Here is a 20,064-nt window from a genome sequence, read left to right on the forward strand (position 1 = left end):
TTGCCATTTTTTGCCCATTTTTGCATTGTTTTTTGTCACTTTTTGCCCATTTTTAGCCACTCTTTGACAATATTAGCCCATTTGTTGCCACTTTTTGCATGTTTTTGCATTGCTTTTGCCACTTTTTAGCCATTTATGCCACTTCTCCCTACTGCCTTCGCAACTTTAGCACAATTCCCCTGCTGTAGACACTTTTTGCCCATTTTTAACCACTCTTTGGTGATATTAGCCACTTTTGTTGCTGTTCTTTGTCCATTTTTGCCTTGTTTTTTAGCCACTTTTTAACCATTTTTAGCCACTCTTTTTCAATATTAGCCCTTTTTTTCAAACTATTTTCGCCACTTTTTTGATTGCTTTTTGCCACTTTTTACTCAGTTCACCCCATTTATGGCACTTCGTGCCCATTTTTGCAAATTCTTTCTGCCACTTTGCACCCATCTATACCATTTTTTAATCATTTTTACCCATTTCTGGTCTTTTTTCACATTTTTTTGTTTCCTAAAAAAGTTGTCTGTCTTCGACTTTACCTTCTGCTTTCCAAACATTTGTTCAAATCATGGCCTAGCCTTTAAGTCTGACATCACTTTCCTAATCATTAAGTTTAATGCCTGTCCACATTGTTTACATCACTAATTAAAAGGTAATTCTATTTTTAAAAAAGTGGTTTACATTTTAAAAAGGGTAGATTGTACAACAGAAAACATAAATGAAATTCATTTTTCGTTGCTTTGATAAGAGAGGTTATTATTCAGGTTAAAGTATAAATAATGATATCAGAGCTTAACGTGGACCATGTTTTTGCTAACCTCAATGCACCCCCCTACTATGGAAGGGCCCCAGAAAGCTCCCACCTTTACCCTCCCCCCATGGGCATCCTCACTTATGGTAAAATGTAGGGCAGCTCCTAAGTGATGACTATGAAGTTACAAACAACAATAACATTTTTTTCAGTTTGAATAAGACATAAGCATGATAAAACTTTTCAAATTCTATTCACATTTATCAAGTTTGAATTGTCCACTTTCTTTTAGGTAGCTTTTAGTGCATCTGAGAGTGAATTTCATATTGGCACATCACAGAAGTACAAGAGGTTTATTGCATTACAGTGAGTTTGTTATGGGCGTGTTTTGTGACCTCTTAGCTTGAAGTGATGCAGTGCAGATTATGCAATTGTCACCTGCTTTGATCTGCTATAAAAACAGGCACTGCTGCTGCCGCGCTCAATCTGTCGTCCAGGAAACTATCTGTGTCACCATCCATCAACTCTGCAAACATTTGGTAAGATTTGTCTCCTATAAGCAAACATCTGTCCATGTAGTTTGATACCAAACAGATGTAATTTAGATCTAATGATGAAAACATAATAAGTGATAACTTTAAACCTGCAGAATATTACCTTGATCATGGCTGTGACAAAGCAACCAGGACGATTCCAGCCCTCAGATTTCCAGACTGACTTGTGTGATTGCTTCAGTGACTGTGGGACATGTGAGCACTCCTCTTTACTGGGAAATCTGACGACACAAAGTTAAGATTGCAAAGAAATAATAAAGCATTTCTTGCCTTTAGGCGCATATGGATTTTTCTGCTACTACTGCCTCGGCTGCAACATTGCCAGTGAAATGGATGAGTGCTGCCTATGTGGTCTGGGAATGCCCATCCGTAGCGTCTACAGGACCAAATACAACATTAAGGTAAGTCTGCAGAGGAAATATGGAGCAGTAGGACTACTGCTGGGTGAAAATGAGTAGAATGCTGCTACTTTTATTGTTTCTTACACCTGCTTAAATTTTCAAAGGAGAATTCTGAAGCGTGAGCATAAAGTTTAAACAGTCACATAGCCCCAGATCTGTGCAGAAATTACGATTATTTATCTAATAATAATTACTTTATTTATATAGCACTTTTAAAACGAGGTTTAACAAAGTGCTCTGACACGAAGAAAATCAAAGCAGCAAGACAAAGACAACAAAACAACAATAAAAAGGGCACATTCAAGGGGTGAGAACCTATACAAAATCAAAACCCAAACTATACGTTCAGCCCAAACAACATTATTACTGAGATATTATTAGAATATAAAAATCCATGGAAGTCATAGGAGCTTTGATATGTTTCACATGACATCACCTGAGCTGAGACAGCCTGAGAGGTCATTAAAACCAGGACATCATAAGAACCCATGAGTATCCAGCCAACACAGGAACCCAACCATAGAACCCAAGACCAAGGGGACTGAAGTTTTTAAAAGGCAAGTAAAAGAGAAGCAATAGGAACTAAAACATCAAGAGAAGTAAAACCGTAAAGGAAGAATAACTGTAACAGAATAAGTCTGAGGAGGGAAAATACTAACATGATAGAAACATCAAGAGAGAAAAAGCTAAAACCAGTAAGAGCTGCCTAAATTAAAAACTCAAGATCATTAATAACCCCAAATTTCCATATACAGCGTGCGCGCCGCGGGTTTGCTCCGACCGAAAGGCGAGCGACCTCACCTACTGGAAGCGAGTCTACAGCACTGCGCTGCAGCGTGCAAGCCTCGATCAGCAGGAAGAGTAAGGAAACTCAAAACAGTAAGAGGAGCAAGAGATATTAAAACAGGAATAAGAAGAGTAAAAGGTATTAAAATAAGCCAATAGTAACAAAAATAATAACAGTAAAACAGCAAAGGAGGCAAAATGTAATATTAAAGTGGAGATAAAAGGTAAAAATGATGATTGAAGGAGTAAGAATGAGTAAGAAGATGACATCACATTAAAGCCAGTCTATAAAAATGAGTTTTAAGAAGTGATTTAAAAGCAGAGACTGTTTCTGCAAGCCTTATCTCCTTGGGTAGGTCGTTCCAAAGTCGAGGGGCCATGATGGAAAAGGCCCTGTCACCTTTAGTTACAAGTCTCGCCTTTGGAATGACCAGGAGGCCCCCACCTAAGGATTTCAGGGTGTGGGCTGGCTCATATGGGGTGAGAAGTTCTGTTATGTACACTGGAGCCAGACCCTTTAGTGCTTTAAAAGTGATGAGTAAAATCTTAAAATCAATTCTAAAACTAACTGGAAGCCAATGTAAAGACGCTAAAATGGGGGTGATGTGATGTTGTCTGTTAAAACCAGTTAGAAGCCTAGCTGCTGCATTCTGGACAAGTTATTATTATTATCTTGACTTGTAGATAACCTGCTATAAGAGTCATATTCTTTCTATGCACTGGCTAAACACACTAATTCTGATACTTCAAGTTAAGGCAACATTTAGGATCATTTGAATAAATCTGACAAATTAAACAGGAAAAAGGAATTCCTCACTCCTTTTTAAAATTTTGAGATAAAGATGAGATGTAAGGCAAGTCAATACATCATAAAATGCAGAAATTATCATTATAAAGTCATGACTATTTAGAACGAAGCAGACAGTATAACAGGAATCAAAACATCTAGAATAAAATGGAAACAGGACAGGCTAGAAAAACTTTGAGAATTTTGAGAGGTAATTCAAAATGTTGATCGTAAATACCAAAAAAACTGTTAGAAAAGTGGGAAAATTGCTGCAGTTTAAAAAGGAGGATTGTTCCTGCTTTTAAATGATACCGTTGAAATCTTCAGAATAAAATCACATTTTTGAAATTTTAGAGCAAGGCATTAGGAAAATAAATACGGTGGGAGGGAATCTCTTGCTTTCAATTGGAAGATACATTTTTGAGACCAAAGGCACATTCTGGTAGTTCTACTTGGAAATTTTGATATTCGTGCAAGATATAAGGTAAAAAAATCAGAGAAGAAAGATATTTGACACAACAGAAGATTTAGTAATCTTGTGGCCCAACGTGGATTGCGTGAATGCTGCACCATCTCAAACTGACGCGATTTTTTTTGTGTGTTTTCAGGGCTCCATGTGTAAGGACTTCATGGTGACCTTGTGCTTTCCGCTGTGTGCCACCTGCCAGCTGAAGAGAGACATCAAACGCAGAAAGCAGCAGGGCATTTTCTGACCGGGTAAGCCATGACAACAATTTCACAGAATGTTATGTTATCTTTCTAAGCTGTTGAAATGATGGAAAATCACGTCCTCTTTTTCTTTCCAGATACTTCCTCCTGACACCTCAAACGTCTTCTCTTCCCTTTTTGATGACAATATGAAAACTGATTTCCTATAAACTCAACTTTTACTGCTGTACAAACTGTGAACTTAAATCTGTTATAATCAGATGACAGGATGTAGACTTGTTTGCTCTTTGTTTCATTGCCAAATAAAGTCATATGTTATTTTTTTAACGTGATAAAAACTTGTAACCTGACACGCCAGATGATGTGTTTCACACATCCATCTGGGAAAGCTTCAATAGGAAACGTTTGAGAAAAGGCTGCTATCAAGCTGCGCGTGCGCAGCTACTGATGAATATCGCGAAACATGGCAACTATAGACATGTAAGTACTCGACTTTTGTCGTTTTTGAAAAGAAAACAACTCACTGCTGTTTTTTTTCTTCTTTTAACAAAGAATTGTTGTCAAGTTATGATAAAACTTACGCTTTAGAAGCATCCACGCTAAGCTCTTCTGCCATAATTGTACCCCCTCTTGCTGCTGCTTGTTAACGTCATGACTCTGCTGCGCCTGAAAGTACTGCCCCTCATCACTGATTGGTCCTGTCACTTTCTAACCGGGCCGAAACAGTTCAGATGGGAGCGTTGCAAGATGGATTTGCCAGTGAAAAACAAGGAAACAGGTGTATCCATCTGCTTTGCAAGGTTAAAAAACTTGACTGAATGTATGAATGCATATCTCCCATTTCCTAAAGGATTTTCAACACTTTTACTTTTCTATGAGGAACTCTATGTGAAAGGTCAACTCTTCAGCTGAATGTTGAACTTCTGAACTTTTGAATTACATTCAAGAATTTTTGACATCAATACTAAATTTTTATTAAATTTTATTTAACCAGGAAAACCTCATTGAGATCAAAAATCTCATTTACAAGAGTGTCCTGGAATGTATTTGAGGGTTTCAGACATCATCTTTAATAAAATTTTCTGATTATAGCAAAGGCTGTTGCTTGTTTTTTTCTCGTTCTTTTGTGATGGTGGAGACATTGCCTTAAAAAAAAAAACAAAAAAACAAAAAAAAAAACAAAACAAAACAAAAAAAACTCGGGTAGTTTTTCCCAGCATGCCCTTAGGCATCATACTTTTGGTCTAAGAGTTAAAAGAAACTGTTTAAATGTGTTCTGAAGTCTGTTTTGCAGTAATCACTGAAGATTCTTTAGGCAGTGAAACATAATGTATTAGGGCCAATCTAAATGCTGAAAGGAATGAAGAGAATCTGCACAATTCAGAATAGTCATGTGTGGACAAGGCCGTCTATAAAGGGGGGTAATTGGGAGACCATGGAGGTCAGAAAAACCATGGTCCATTGTAAGGTTGAGCTGCGATACCCATATTTTATATTCAACCTGAATAATAACCCCTCTTATAAAAAACAATTATCTTTATTTATTCATGTGTGTAGTAAAAAGCCTTCTTGAAAATGTAAATACTTTTGTCAAAAAAAAGAATGAAAATGGTTTAAGAATAGCTAAAATGGGTTAATAATGGCAAAAAACGGGGAAAAGGTGGTGAAGTTGGATTTTAAAAGTAGTAGAAACGGGTTAGAAATGGCAGAAGTTAGATAAAAATGGCAAAAATGGGTTAAAATGTCAAAAATTGGCATAAATAGTGGTAAAATGGAGTTAAAAGGGGACTGGGATGGCTAGAAATTGGCAAATATAGGTGGAAATTTGGTGAAATGAGATGGAAAATTGATATAAACATGCAAAAAAGGGTTAACTGAGAAAGAAAAAAACAGGCAGAAATTGGTTAAACTACCAAAATTGGGCATACCAAATGGTGAAATGTGGTTAAAATGGGAAAAATTGGGTGTGAAAAGGGTTTAATAGTGGCAATAAAGGGTCAACAGAAGCAACATCAAGCTTCAGAGGCAAGAATTGGTTTTGAAGTGGCAAAAACAGGCAGAAAAAAGTGGTGGAAGAGTTTAAAACCAACCAAAATAGGTGCTAAATGGCAAAAATGTGTTAAAATTAGGGGGAAAAAATGATGAAAAGGGGTAAAAAAATGTGACAAAATTGGTGTAAAGTGGCTACCGTGTAATTCAAAAAATCTTAGTTTTTTTAGGGCATCTGGAGACCCCCCTCAGTGTCTTGTGACCCTAAAGGGGGTCCCGACCCCAAGGTTGAAAACCACTGCTATAGAGTACCTGGATGCATCTGAGGACCTCCACTTCACAGTGGAAGTCAAAAAATCGCCACCATATCTCGTCTTCTAATACCGGAAGTGAGGGTCCCACTCCCAGTTGGCAGGAAACCACTGGTCCTAACTTTGTATAAACGGGTTAAAGCTAGCTCCACGTTAAGCAGCTACAGAAGCGACATGTTACTCCCATGCATTTGTACAAACTAATATATCGATATGTTGGCATTGTTCTGCAGACTCAGCACTCGTTATAGAAGGTTGCATTACTGGCACTACTTCTTTTCAAATGCTTTTGCATGCAGGACTGCCAGTAAAGGACTGTTCTGTATATTTTTGTATGGATAAATGTGCTTAGATAAAGGATTAGAGCATGTTTTATACCAGTGAACAAAATATACTTCAGTACTAAATAAAAAGTGCTCATTATGCAAAGGGAATACATGACTATATAATGCAATTATTACATGTACTGATGCACTGAGGTGCTAGTAACCTTGTGATCATGTCCATGGAGGCTGTTGTCCTCAAGGTAGGCAGGTTGGGTTCTGATCCGAGCCTGTGGCTCCCTTTCTTCTCTTGCTCTACAATTTCTAACACTTTAAGCTGTCCATCCTCTAAACCAGTGGTTCACGACTGTGTTGGCCAGAATTGAGGCCGAAGTAAGGGGTAGGTGTGGCAATTAAGCCACCTGTGGGGCTTTTCTACTACGGCTTTTGGCCGTGCCGAGCCGAACCAAGCTGTACTGATTCACTTTTTCATCACCAGTTTGGCTGAGCCAAGTAGAGCAGAGCCGCCCCCAAATAGCCCTGCTCTACAACAAGGCCCAAGCGAGCCAGCCCCACCTCCAAGTGCGCTGCACTGACGTCGAAGCGGTTCACAGAGTGTGATTTGCTTGGCAGATTTACCCTAAGGGCAACATAGGGCAGGGAGGAGGATTGACACAACCCTGGTTGTCCTCTAGATGTCTTTGCATATTACCAAGTGCAAATACTCTGCTGAAAAAAATAACAGAGTCCACACCTCTGGGTGAGAGTTTGGGATGGATGTGGCAGCTTGACCTTGGCCTTGCCCTTTTGCCATTTCCAGCCCCGAGGTGTGGCACATTAGCCCCATGATGAAGCCTGAGTGCCATACATGCCTAAAACTTATCCATGACAGCAGAAAAAGTTTAAATGATTCCAAAAAGCATATTATTTTGAAAATAAATACATAAAAATAGTTCGATTTAAATAAAACAATAGCTGTTAAGAGATATTTTTGCTCAAAATGGATGTTGTGAGTAAAGAAATAGAAAAAAGAAAAGTAACTGCTGCCTGTGGAGTAAAAGGACAATATTTCCTTCAAAAATGTTGGTTCAAAATGGGCATATTAAAGACATTCAAGCTGTTCTTGAGTATTAGTGTATGCCGCTGGTGTAATTCTGTATAAAAGGCAGTGATTCGGCTTATGTTAGACAATCACCAAGCAACCATAAATATCAACAAGCATCAAAATCAGACAAGAAAAAACCTATTCTGACGTTTGTTTGGCACCAGCTTGAATTAAACTAATGAAAAGTGCTGTGGGGCTTAAATAAAACATGTAGATGTTTGTCTGATTTGACTTTAACCCTGCTGTATCCTGAAATAGATCAAAGACGTGCCATTTCAGACTCTTTAAAACACCTTTATATTTTGCCAGTAATATTTAAGGTTCAGAGTTTGATGTCTTGATTCTGGATCTGCTCACTTTGGTGAAAGTCTTTCAGGGGTCTGTAGAGAGCAGTTTAACGGTAACCTCACATGTTTTAGTGCATTTTCTCCAATGTCTATCTTTAGTCTGTAGGAAATTGAAAATCATACCTATTCCTCGAGTTCCAGCTACAGCTGCTCATTATGTAGGAGCCCATATCATTACAGTCAGCTCCTCATTACATGCTCCCCTTCACAGCCTCTGAAGGTGACGGCTTGGTTTTTATTTTTGGGGAAGTGGCGCCATCTTGAGCCTAACAGGAGCAAAAAAAAAAAAAATTTAAAATGCAAGATTATTGGCATATTTTACAAGAAAAACACCCATAAAATCACATGATTTTCCATAAGTGACTCTTCTGTGAGGAGGTGATTATAGTGCACATGACTGTGTTGTGAGTTGTGATACGGTTCTTCAGCTGTTAAACTTTTATACTTCCACTTGTTTTGCATGGAAAAGTTTGTGATCACCTTTGTTCAGTGTTGGCAGAAATGTTTAGACCTTCTATGCAAGTTAAAGTTAAACTAATCATGTGATTTGATCGGATGTTTTAGAAGACTTGTCATGGAAAATACTGATAGGTAAGGTCAGGGAATTTTATATGAACCTTTTGGTAGATTTATTTATCCATGTATTTATGATTATCATTATTATTTATTTATTTTAAGGTTAAGGGTGATGAATGTCTGTATGTGTAAGTAGTAGATTTATTTGAAGTTGAGTTAGACTGTCTCCTTACACAAACAGCACTGAAAAAGTTATGATGAAAAAGTGACCAAAGGGCTAAAAACTTAAAAGAAAAGCAGTGATAACAACATGAATGAAAACTAGATTAGAATAAAAGTATAACAATAATCAATAAAAGCAAAATCTAATCATGATACATATATCTAATCATGATGTCAAAATATGATTTAGGACATTCAGATAAGACTTGAACTGCCACCTGGCCTCTACAACACGTCTCTACAATTGCCATGTAGTAAAACTAGAGTGGGTGGTTACAATGAGAGCAGGTTTTTTTCTTTCAATTTAACCTTTAACCACAAAAACTCATTTTATCCTTAAGTCAGAAGTCAGGTATTTGTGCAAATCTAAAAAAAAAGGCATTTGTGAGATATTGTGTCACCAGCACGGAATTAGCATGAGGACCAGTAAGAACAAAAATGCATGAAAAACTGTCAACATAAAAGCAGATTAAACCTTCAGTTAGATTATGGTACGAGTTAAGGTAAAGGTTGAATTCCAAAAGTTAGAAGTTAAAAACCTGATTACAAAACATTAAACCTTACAGGAAAAAAAAAAGCTTTTCCTCCATGAAAACATTGTAATGTAGCAAATATATCTTATATAGCTAATGTTCAAGCTCTAAAGCGATTTATCCTGACAAAGCTAACTTAAGCTACATAAGCTACGTATTCATGTAATCTACGCTGCTTACATAGCTGTTAACTTTAGCTATGTTTGCTAAACTTCACATTGCTACAACTGACTTAGCCACGTTGAACTATTCAGTAATGTTAATTACATAGCTATTGCAGCTATGTTAGCGTTACTAAAGCTCACAAAGCTAAAGCAAGATATCGTTCACTTATCTACTTCTAAACATTACACCTTGAAGGAAAAAAGCTTGTCCAATGAAACATTGTAATGTAGCAAATGTAGCTCTGTTAGATGCATTAGCTATAGATAATGGAGCTATGAAGCTTACATAGTTAATGCTAAACATTTTAAAATGATCTATCCTGACAAAGCTAACTCTAGCTACGTAAGCTACATAGTCATGTTATCTATGTAGATAACATAGCTACGGTAGCTTTAGCTATGCTTGCTAAAGCTCATATTGGTAAAGCTAAATTTGCTACATTGACCTCTGCAGTAATGTTGAATGCATAGTTATTGCAGCTATGCTAGCTATGGTAACTATCAAAGCTAAGGCAAACTACTGCATACGTATCTACTTCTTAGATAGCTTTACACATAATTCATCCCCAAGATAGACCTCGGACTTTTAATGGAGCTAAATCCATGCCAAAAGTTTTGTTGATTTAAAAAAAAAAATTAACAGGGCCAAAAGTTTGAACGTGAAAAAATACGATCTGAAAGAGAAAAAAAATCTGAAACCAAAAAAAAAGATTTGAGTGTAAAACAAAAAGATTTGAATCTGAAAGCATTAAACCTGAAACTGAAAAAATAACACCACAAATGTGAAAATATATTCAAGATTAAAAAATGAAAATAAATGATTAAATAAAACAATTAGAGCTGAATCAAAAGTATATTCAAATTGAAAAAAGTGTTGCTTATGCTTACTTATGTAGTGTTTTTATTTATTTTTTTTTAAATTCAGGATCTAACCATAAACTTTTGGTTTCAAATTTTATTTTTTAACCATTTTTTTTTTCTAATTAACTAAACTTTCGGCATGGATCTAGCTCCATAACCTTTTTCCTGTGTTTCATTTTTGAAATGTTGCTAAGACTTAAACATAGGCGGAGCGAGTGGGTGGCTAATGGGGTGTAAGCTCTGTTTTCTCAAAAGCCTTGAATCTCTCAGGTTGGTTGTTGCTTTTCAGTGCTCTGATAAAGAAGAAAGACTCACAAGAATGCCTGGGAAGACTGTATGAGCAGAAAACCCATAACAAAAGCCTTCAGCTGTCGCCAAGGCATAAAAAAGACCCATAAACAATCAATAAAATATAAAATTGTTGACCTAATTTTGTAATCACACTTGTAGTTTTTTTTTTTTTTTTTTAGTATGGCTTCGTTTTACAGGCTGATACTCTATACATCCAGAGGGTAGAAGTTAAAATTCACCATTTAAAACACCATAAAACCAGTTATCCTCTGTGTCTGTCTGGTGTGAAGGGATTCTGAGTTAAGCTTTGGCTCCTAAATCAGGCTACTGGACCATTTGACAATTTGATTTAGACAGGTTTGTGCATTAAAAACATCTTCCCAAGCATGACAACAAGCAAAATAATAAAAACTATTCAAAAAAGAATGATGAAATAAATATGCCAAGATTCTGTCCATGTTTAAAGAGTATAACAAGAGCTGATATCTGATGTCCACACAGATTTACAGTTTCCTGCAGCATTCACTTTACAGTAAGATGTAAGTAAGACTGAACCCCACCCCACTGTCTGCACCTTTATAGTCAGAACTTCCTGTGTGAGTAAGCACCCAGTCACCTGTTACTTGTACTTTGTATCTTAGATGTAAAGAATTTTCCACCCTTTACATGCATTATAGTATTTATAACACTTTTTAAAGCAACTTTACTAGGATTAAATGATTTTTGTTTTATAAAAGTGAACTTGTGTCTAAACATGCTGCTACATCATGTGAGATAACTTTGCAATACATCGTTTTTGCCTGATAGTGACGTTTTTTTTACTAAAAAGGAAAATAATATTTGCCAATTTAGTCTAGCTCTGCATAAATCCCTATATGAACGTAATCTGATTAAGCAGCCTTGCAATAAATAGTATATTTATTTATATTTAGATGAGGGCTGAACGCATTTAGCCTTGTTTTTATTTAGCCTTGCTGCACCCATTATTCCATGTCCTGCTCTCATAAAGTGACTAAAGTTGTAAACGTATAACAATCAAATCATTATCGTTTCAGGGCAGCACCCTCTTGGCCAATAACCAAACAGCTGACGACTAGTTTGGCCTTTCACAGTTATTTACTGTTAGGAATTAAAAGCACACAGCCTAGTTTTCCTTTCCAGTTATTTACGTCATAAACAAGGTCACTGAAATAAGGTACAAAATAAAACAATTTGAGTTTATATGATGGATAGTTGCCTATATTAAACTGCTGTGGAGAGCTCTTGAACCAAAAGTCATGGCTGCCAAAGTGACTGAACATTGATGTAGTCATTAAGGCAAGGGTTCAAGGTAAGGTAAACCTTTATGGCAACGCTCACTGTTAAGATTCAGCAACATATTAATCCAAATTTATTGACTCTGAATAAATATTTATAATGCACTATGTTTACATGGCCTCATCAGGGTTGTTTTTTAGTTGGTTTAAATGACTATATAGCAATAAATCACATTTTTTATGATAGTGATAGACTGGATATTGATTCATATGACACTAATTACTGCTGGCAAGAAGAAAAATGCAAGATACTCACCTGTAATATGCAGACAAGTCAGTGTCTGAGCTGCTTGTATAAATTCATTATACTGTATCTGTTTAAAGAAAAAAAAAAAGAAAGAATAGCTGTTTTAGCACTTTTCTATGGAGCTCCTAACATTCCTGTATGCTAGTTTCTTTGTGTACAGTTTAATCAAACAGCTAGTAGCCAAGCTACCACCTTTATTGTGCCACTGTTAGCTTAAATTTAAGTTGCGTCTACATAAAAGTATTACAATAAGTACTTTTGGAGCAATGTTTTCCAAAGCAGAGCTTATTTTGAGTTTGACCAAACTTATAACCTGTTCATCTGTCAGTTTTAAAGAGCATTAGCCTGATGAGTGGTAGCCCTGCTAGCACCTTTGTTGCGCTACTGCTAGCTTAAAATGTCATTGTTTCTACAAAAAAACAGTATTAGCCGGGAGTAAATCATTCTGAGTGAAATGTTTTCCAAGCAGAGCTATTTCTTTCAGCCTAGCATACACTGTAGAGGGTTTACCTGATTTCAAAGAGCAGTATTTGTAGTTGGTGTTTTATTTAGGTTAGCGATTGTAACATGCTAACAGTTTGTTTAAAATGAGAAATATTTAAGTTTATGTTTCGCTGTGAATATGTAGCTTGACTAATTTTGCTTTGTTAAGTTTCTACAACCATTTTATTTTTCTCCAAATGAAATTTATTTGTCCATCTATAGTTTAAGACCAGCACTGTTAAACTAGGCTACTTACCTTTTTCTTTTTTAAAGTTGGTGGGGTTTTTTACATTTTAGCCACCAGCCTTCTTCATTTCAGCAAGTAATGGCTAACATCTTTGATGACTTTTGTTTAATTTCTCTATTTTACTCTATAAGTTTTTTTTTTTGTGAACCATTAACTCTTTCCATTAAGTTGCAAGTATTTTTAATGCATGTATTTGTATTTTTTAATCCAGTTACATCTGCTTCAACTACAAACATCAGCTTTACATCTAATATAATTAAAAGAGATATCAAACAAACTTAGAGCAGAATAACTATAACTCCTATAATTACCAATATCATTCCTCTCCGTTTCATCATAGCTGCCTAAAGTGATGTTAGCATGTTTATTCTTCTGTAATACATGGCTGCTACTGCTAATTCTTAAACTACCGTTATCATCATTACTGACATTATGGTCATATCCATTAAAATAAGGATTTATTGCCAGGACAGACATACATTTATCTTTTTTAATGCTGTTTCTCTTGTCATTTTTCTACTTTTACTATCTTTTTGCATTTTCCTCTACCCCTTCACAACCCCAACACAGCTTCAGCAGATGACAATGTATGAGTGTGGTTGAGGTCAAAGTTTCTGCAGAAACAGAAACAGAAGTCTTTTCTTGCCACTCTGATTTAGCTAAAAGCTGTGAAGTGCTGAGCTCATGGTGGACCTATGCTGGGTTTTAAATAGCATAACAAGGAGCAGGGGCTAGCCCTGCCCTCTTTGTAAAGTATCTCTAGATAACATTGGTTATTAAATGGCATTAAACACACACAGATTGATTAATGAACCCCAATTATCTCCCAGTGGTGTGGCAGTGATATATGAACGTGTATGATAGGATAAGTAAATATTGACTTTATTTTGCAGCCTCAGCGATCCGTGTGAGTGGCTAAACGTGACTCGTGACGTGGATCTCTTGAGTCGACCAAAAAAAGCCAAAGTCTATTTATCATCTCTGTTTACCATCTTTTCTTTTCCATGTCTTTCCCACCTTTATGTTTGTTTTGTACAGGAACTTGTTTGCTTTTCTTTAAAAAACACACAAGAAATTTAGCTGGGAATAACATGCACATGCACTTTATAAACTGCCTCTCTTCAGGTGAGTAAAAGACTTTGTTACTGCTGATCTTTACAATAAAGGCTGAAGAATAACTTTTTTTTAAGGTTTTTTAAGCCACTTTTTGCCCATGTAAGCCACTCTTTGGCAATATTAGCCACTTGTTTTTTTTGTTTGTTTGTTTTTTTTTTACAATTTTTGCCACTTTTTGCCTGTTTTTGCATTGTTTTTGCCACTTTTTACCCATTAATGCCACTTTTTTCTGCCGCCTTACCCCACTTTGCACGATTCACCTGTTTTAGACACTTTTTGCCCATTTTTAGCCACTCCTTGGTGGTATTAACCACCTTTTTTTTTGGCCATTTTTGCATTGTTTTTTAGGCATTTTTTTCTCTTTTTATTCCGCTCTTTGGCAATTTTAGCCACTTTTTTTGTGCCAGTTTTGCATTGTTTTCTGGCACTTTTCACCCATATGTGCCACTTCTTTCTGTCACCTTACCCCATTTTTGCATGTTTCACCTGTTTAGGCCACTTTTTGCCCATTTAAGCCACTTTTTTGGGGATATTAGTCACTCTTCTGCAATTCTTTGCCACTTTTTGCCCATTTTTGCATTGTTTTCTGGCACTTTTTACCCATTTATGCTACTGCTTTTTGCCACCTCATCCCATTTTTGCATGTTTCACCCCATCTATGCCCCTTTGTGCTCATTTTTTGCCACTTTGCACCCATTTATGCCATTTTTGATCATTTTAACCCATTTTTGGTCTTTTTAAACATTTTTCTTAATTTTCCTTAAAAAGGTGTCTGACTTTCTCTTACTTTATCTTCTGCCTTCCAGACATTTGTTCGTGGCCTAGCCTTTAAGTCTGACATTACTTTCCCATTCATTAAGTTTGATGCCCGCCCACATTGTTTACATCACTAATGAAAAGGTAATTCTATTTTAAGAAAAGGGGTTTACATTTTTAAAAAGGGTAGATTGTACAACAGTAAACATAAATGAAATTCATTTTTTGTTGCTTTGATAAGAGAGGTTATTGTTCAGGTTAAAGTATAAATAATGTTATCACAGCTTAACGTGGACCATGTTTTTGCTAACTTCAATGCGCCCCTCTATTTGGAAGGGCCCCAGAAAGGTCCCACCTTTATCCCCCCTTATGGACGGCCTTGCTTATGGTAAAATGTAGAGCAGCTCCTAATTGATGCTTATGAAGTTACAAATAACACTAAAATGATTCCAGATTAATAAGACGTGAACATGATAGAACTTTTCAAATTCTATTCACATTTATCAAGTTTGAATTGTCCACTTTCTTTTCGGTAGCTTTTAGTGCATCTGAGTGTGTATTTCGTATTGGCACATCACAGAAGTACAAGAGGGTTATTGCATTACAGTGAGTTTGTTATGGGCGTGTTTTGTGACCTCTTAGCTTGAAGTGATGCAGTGCAGATTATGCAATACTGGTCACCTGCTTTGATCAGCTATAAAGACAGGCACTGCTGCCGCCGCTCTCAGTCTGTCGTCCAGGAAACTATCTGTGTCACCATCCATCAACTCTGCAAACATTTGGTAAGATTTGCCTCCTATAAGCAAACATCTGTCCATGTAGTTTGATACCAAACAGATGTAATTTAGATCTAATGATGAAAAAAATAACAAGTGATAACTTTCAACCTGCAGAATATTACCTTGATCATGGCTGTGACAAACCAACCAGGATCATTCCAGCCCTCAGAGTTCCAGACTGAATTGTGTGATTGCTGCGAGGACTGTGGGACATGTGAGCACTCCTCTTTACTGGGAAATCTGACGACACAAAGTTAAGATTGCAAAGAAATAATAAAGCATTTCTTGCCTTTAGGCGCATATGGATTTTTCTGCTACTACTGCCTCGGTTGCAGCATTGCCAGTGACATGGACGAGTGCTGCCTATGTGGTCTGGGAATGCCCATCCGTAGCGTCTACAGGACCAAATACAACATTAAGGTAAGTCTGCAGAGGAAATATGGAGCAGTAGGACTACTGCTGGGTGAAAATGAGTAGAATGCTGCTACTTTTACTGTGTCTTACACCTGCTTAAATTTTCAAAGGAGAATTTCGAAGCGTGAGCATAAAGTTTAAACAGTCACATAGTGTCAGATCTGTGCAGAAATTACGATTATTTATCTTGACTTGTAGATAACCTGCTACAAGAGTCCTATTCCTTGTATGCACTGGCTAAATAGGCTAATTCTGATACTTTATATTAAGGCAACATTCGGGATCATTTGAGGGAATTTGACAAATTTAAAAGGAAAAAGGAATTCCTCACTCCTTTTTAAAATTTTGAGATAAAGATGAGATGTTAAGGCAAGTCAACGCATCAAAAAATGCAGAAATTGTCATTATAAAGTCATGACTATTTCGAATGAAGCAGACAGTATGACAGGAATCAAACCATCTAGAATAAAATGGAAGCAGGAGAGGCTAGAAACATTCAGAATTTTGAGAGTTAATTCCAAATGGTGATTGTAAATACAAAAAAACTTTAAAATGTGGGGAAATTGCTGCAATTTTGCCTTGAGAGGCATGTAAATGTCTTTAGAAAAGAGGATTTTTCCTGCTTTTAAAGAATACAGTTGAAATCATTAGAATAAAATCACATTTTTTAATTTTAGTGCTAGGTATTAGGAAAATAAATACAGTGGGAGGGAATCTCGTTTTCAATCTGAGGATACATTTTTGAGAGCAAAGATAAATTTTGGTAGTTCCACTCAAAGTTTTGATATTTGTGCAAGATATACGGTAAAAAAAAATCAGAGAAGGAAGATTTACGACACAACAGAAGATTTAGTAATCTTGTGGTTTAACGTGGATTGCATGAATGCTGCACCTTCCCAAACTGATGTGATTTTTTTGTGTGTTTTCAGGGCTCCATGTGTGAGGACTTCATGGTGACCTTGTGCTGTCCGCTGTGTGCCACCTGCCAGCTGAAGAGAGACATCGACCGCAGAAAGCAGCAGGGCATTTTCTGATCGGGTAAGCCCTGAGAACAATTTCCCAGAATGTTGTCTTATCTTTCTAAGCTGTTGAAATGATGGAAAATCACGTCCTCTTTTCCCTCCCAGATACTTCCCCCCGACACCACAAACGTCTTCTCGTCTCTTTTTGATGACGGTGTGAAAACTGATTTCCTGAAAACTCAACTTTTACTTCTGTACAAACTGTAATCTTAAATATTTTATAATCAGATGACAGGATGTTGACATGCTTGCTCTTCGTTTGATTGCCAAACAAAGTCATACGTTATTTTTTTAACGTGATAAAAACTTGACTGAATGTATGAATGCATATCTCCCACTTCCTAAAAAGATTTTCAACACTTCTACTTTTCTATGAGGGAACTCTATGTCAACTCTTCAACTGAAGGTTGAACTTCTGAACTTTTGAATTACATCAATACTAAATGTATTTAAAGGTTTTAAACATTATCTTAAATAAAATTACTCTGATTATAGCAAAGGCTGTTGCTTGTTTTTTTCTCGTTCTTTTGTGATGGTGGAGACATCGCTTTATCATGAGCACTGTTGGTGGGTATAAACTAAACGTTCTCCAGAAACTCTCCATTTCACTGGAGGCTTGAAGACTCAAGTTTTTGATTTATCAAAATAGATGGAAATACATTTCCTATCAATCAGTTATTCCAAATACAGATGCCTCTACAACGAGAAAAACTGACGTTGATTTAAAAAAAAAAAAAAAAAAAGCTCTTGGGCATCATACTTTTGGTCTTAAGAGTTAAAAGAAACTGTTAAAATGTGTTCTGGTGTTTGTTTTGCTGTAATCACTGAAGATTCTTTAGCACAATGGTTCCCAACCTGGGGTCTGTGCACCACTGGGGGGGCATAAAAGATCTTTAGGGGGCGCAGGACCCTGTCTGCTTTGACGTTTCAAACTAGAGATGTACCTACATATATATATATATATATATATATATTTTTTTTTTTTTTTTAAACCATGAAACAGAATGTATTAGGGCCAATCTAACAGTTGAAAGGAATGAAGAGAATCTGTCAGTTGTTGTGCGAAAACATCAACATTTTTGGGAAAAAACTACATTTTAGAAATTATAAAGTCGTATATTTACAAGGATTCAAACTCAGAATTACAGTGTTCAAATAGTTGAAATTTCTCTTAATTTCTCTTCATTATAGTAATGGATACAAAAAACAAAAACAAATGTATGTAGGCCTTGTATGTCTGGATTTTTTAATGAAATCAATTCATACTGATGTTAGATTTATCCAATGGGTCTGGGGGAGTTTAGCTTTTCTTAGATATGAGTGGGGGAGCCCTAAGGAAAAAAGGGTGGGAACCACTGCTTCAGCCCATGTTCCTGTTGTTAGTCACTTTTGCGGTAGGCACGTTTGCACCATGAGTAAAGTTACCTACTCAGTGAGGGAACGTCTGCCTTTGGGAATGGGTGCGACTTCCAAGACAGGTGTGCTAAACTCAATTTAGGAGCCCTTCCTTGTTTAGAGCTCCCATGTAGGTCTGAGTCACTCATGATCCTGAACAAACGTATCAGGATCAAGATGTCACAATGTCACAATAAAACCCATTAACTCCTTTTTATGATGCATTATTCACTGACTTTACTGCTATTGCTCTCATGAAGGCAAAATTTGAATTCCAACATCGTCATCAGCCTTTGTTTTGCTTACAGCACACCTAACATGAACTCCTCTGTTATGTATTATTAGGTAATCATTGTCAGAGCTTGAGGGCTCTGTGATATTCATTATGGGCGACTGCAACGGCTCTAAAATGTGATTTATTAACCAGGGCAGAGGTTTAAAATTATTAATAATTGTTTACAAGTGTATTTAAAATTATTTTAACCATTTTAAAGTTTTTTTTTCCTATTCTGTCTTTAATTGTATTGCTGCAGGGTATCCCTTGAGAAAGACCTTTATCTCAGTAGGTTCTCCCTGCTAAAATAAAGGATAAATAGAAAATAGAAAATATGAAATACAAAGTATATACTTTCAAGTATAAACTCATGGCAATAGAGCTACTGTAGATAAAATATAATAACACATTTGTATTATTGCCCTGATGTGTTTGTTTGATCCATGGGTTTTGCTACGTGTGGTAAATGTTTGTGTTTGTTTATATATTTTAGCCACAAGAGTGCATAGCCAATGCCTCAAAAACATACTTTTTATTTACATATGAGGATGCAATTGTTAGCCCTGTGAAAATTTCATTTTGTTAAAGTCCCAAGTGCTGTTAACACAGCAAGGACATTTGAACACAGCTTTTCCAAACACCCAGGTTTTATTTTGGCTGCTACCGTTATCTTATCTTGGACACATAAACAAATTTTTTTAACAAAAAACAAAAACTACCAGGGTCTAAATGATTAACTTCCTAAAGCAAACAGTCAGTTGTGTCTCCTTTATGCTGGATAACTGCCTGCGGACGTTTGTTATAACTTTCAGCAAGTGACACTTCTGAGGAATCCCAGCCCATTCTTTTTTTGGCGAATCTCCCATATTCCTCCAGATTTGATGGCCTTTTGGCCTGGACTTTGGTCTTCAGTTCCCCCCACAGATTTTCAATGGGATTTAGGTCAGGGCTTTGTGCAGGCCAGCCAATAACGCTCACTTTGGTCATCTGGAGGTAGGCTAGTTCTTCACCAGGAGAGATGTATGTTTTGGGTCGTCGTGCTGGAAGAAAAAGCGACGACCCAGACCCGGTTTTGTTGCTGACTGCTAGAAATTTTCTTTCAAAATCTCCACATACCCTTCTTTTTTCATGATTCCTTCCACCTTGATGAAATTCCCAGTTCCAGATGCACTGAAGCGTTCCCACAGCATAATACTCCCACCACCATGTTTCACTGTGGGGACGGTGTTCGTCTCTGTGGCCAAAGTGCTCCAGTTTAGCTTCATCTGAACAAAGGACACACTTCCAGTATTCATAATCCTTCTCCAGGTTGTCCTTAGCAGACTTCAGTCTTGCTTGAAGGTGTCTCTTCTGCAGAAGTTTTTCTTGGTCCATTCCTGTTCAGGGCTCTACTGATGGTCTTCTTTGAGACTACAATTCCTGACTTGGCTAAGTCATTCTGTAGTGTCTTGGCAGTTGTTCTGGGGTCTTTAGACAC

The 20,064-nt window shown here is 36.7% G+C and overlaps 2 protein-coding genes across 2 annotated transcripts; both read left to right on the plus strand.

The window, feature by feature from the left end:
• The first annotated feature begins 1,229 nt into the window (after positions 1–1,229).
• LOC121525579 (placenta-specific gene 8 protein-like) lies at positions 1,230–4,281 on the plus strand. Its single transcript, XM_041811635.1, has 5 exons — positions 1,230–1,278; positions 1,389–1,488; positions 1,570–1,694; positions 3,876–3,984; positions 4,074–4,281. Exons 2-4 carry the CDS (start codon positions 1,404–1,406, stop codon positions 3,978–3,980), a joined length of 315 nt encoding a protein of 104 aa, XP_041667569.1. The 5' UTR covers positions 1,230–1,278; positions 1,389–1,403; the 3' UTR covers positions 3,981–3,984; positions 4,074–4,281.
• An 11,112-nt stretch (positions 4,282–15,393) lies between these two features.
• Positions 15,394–17,417, plus strand: LOC121525359 (placenta-specific gene 8 protein-like). The gene is made up of 5 exons (XM_041811312.1): positions 15,394–15,485; positions 15,597–15,696; positions 15,778–15,902; positions 16,826–16,934; positions 17,024–17,417. Exons 2-4 carry the CDS (start codon positions 15,612–15,614, stop codon positions 16,928–16,930), a joined length of 315 nt encoding a protein of 104 aa, XP_041667246.1. The 5' UTR covers positions 15,394–15,485; positions 15,597–15,611; the 3' UTR covers positions 16,931–16,934; positions 17,024–17,417.
• Positions 17,418–20,064: the final 2,647 nt, after the last annotated feature.

The sequence above is a fragment of the Cheilinus undulatus genome, linkage group 17, assembly GCF_018320785.1.
Source record: "Cheilinus undulatus linkage group 17, ASM1832078v1, whole genome shotgun sequence".
Taxonomy (NCBI): domain Eukaryota; kingdom Metazoa; phylum Chordata; class Actinopteri; order Labriformes; family Labridae; genus Cheilinus; species Cheilinus undulatus.

What these genes read in the sequence shown, in the direction of transcription:
- LOC121525579 (XM_041811635.1), top strand. Translation starts at nt 1,404, where the DNA reads ATGGCTGTGACAAAGCAACCAGGACGATTCCAGCCCTCAGATTTCCAG. An exon ending in CTTCAGTGACTGTGGGACAT is followed by an intron (nt 1,489 to 1,569) that starts GTGAGCACTCCT and finishes TCTTGCCTTTAG; the next exon opens with GCGCATATGGATTTTTCTGC. An exon ending in GGACCAAATACAACATTAAG is followed by an intron (nt 1,695 to 3,875) that starts GTAAGTCTGCAG and finishes GTGTGTTTTCAG; the next exon opens with GGCTCCATGTGTAAGGACTT.
- LOC121525359 (XM_041811312.1), top strand. Translation starts at nt 15,612, where the DNA reads ATGGCTGTGACAAACCAACCAGGATCATTCCAGCCCTCAGAGTTCCAG. An exon ending in CTGCGAGGACTGTGGGACAT is followed by an intron (nt 15,697 to 15,777) that starts GTGAGCACTCCT and finishes TCTTGCCTTTAG; the next exon opens with GCGCATATGGATTTTTCTGC. An exon ending in GGACCAAATACAACATTAAG is followed by an intron (nt 15,903 to 16,825) that starts GTAAGTCTGCAG and finishes GTGTGTTTTCAG; the next exon opens with GGCTCCATGTGTGAGGACTT.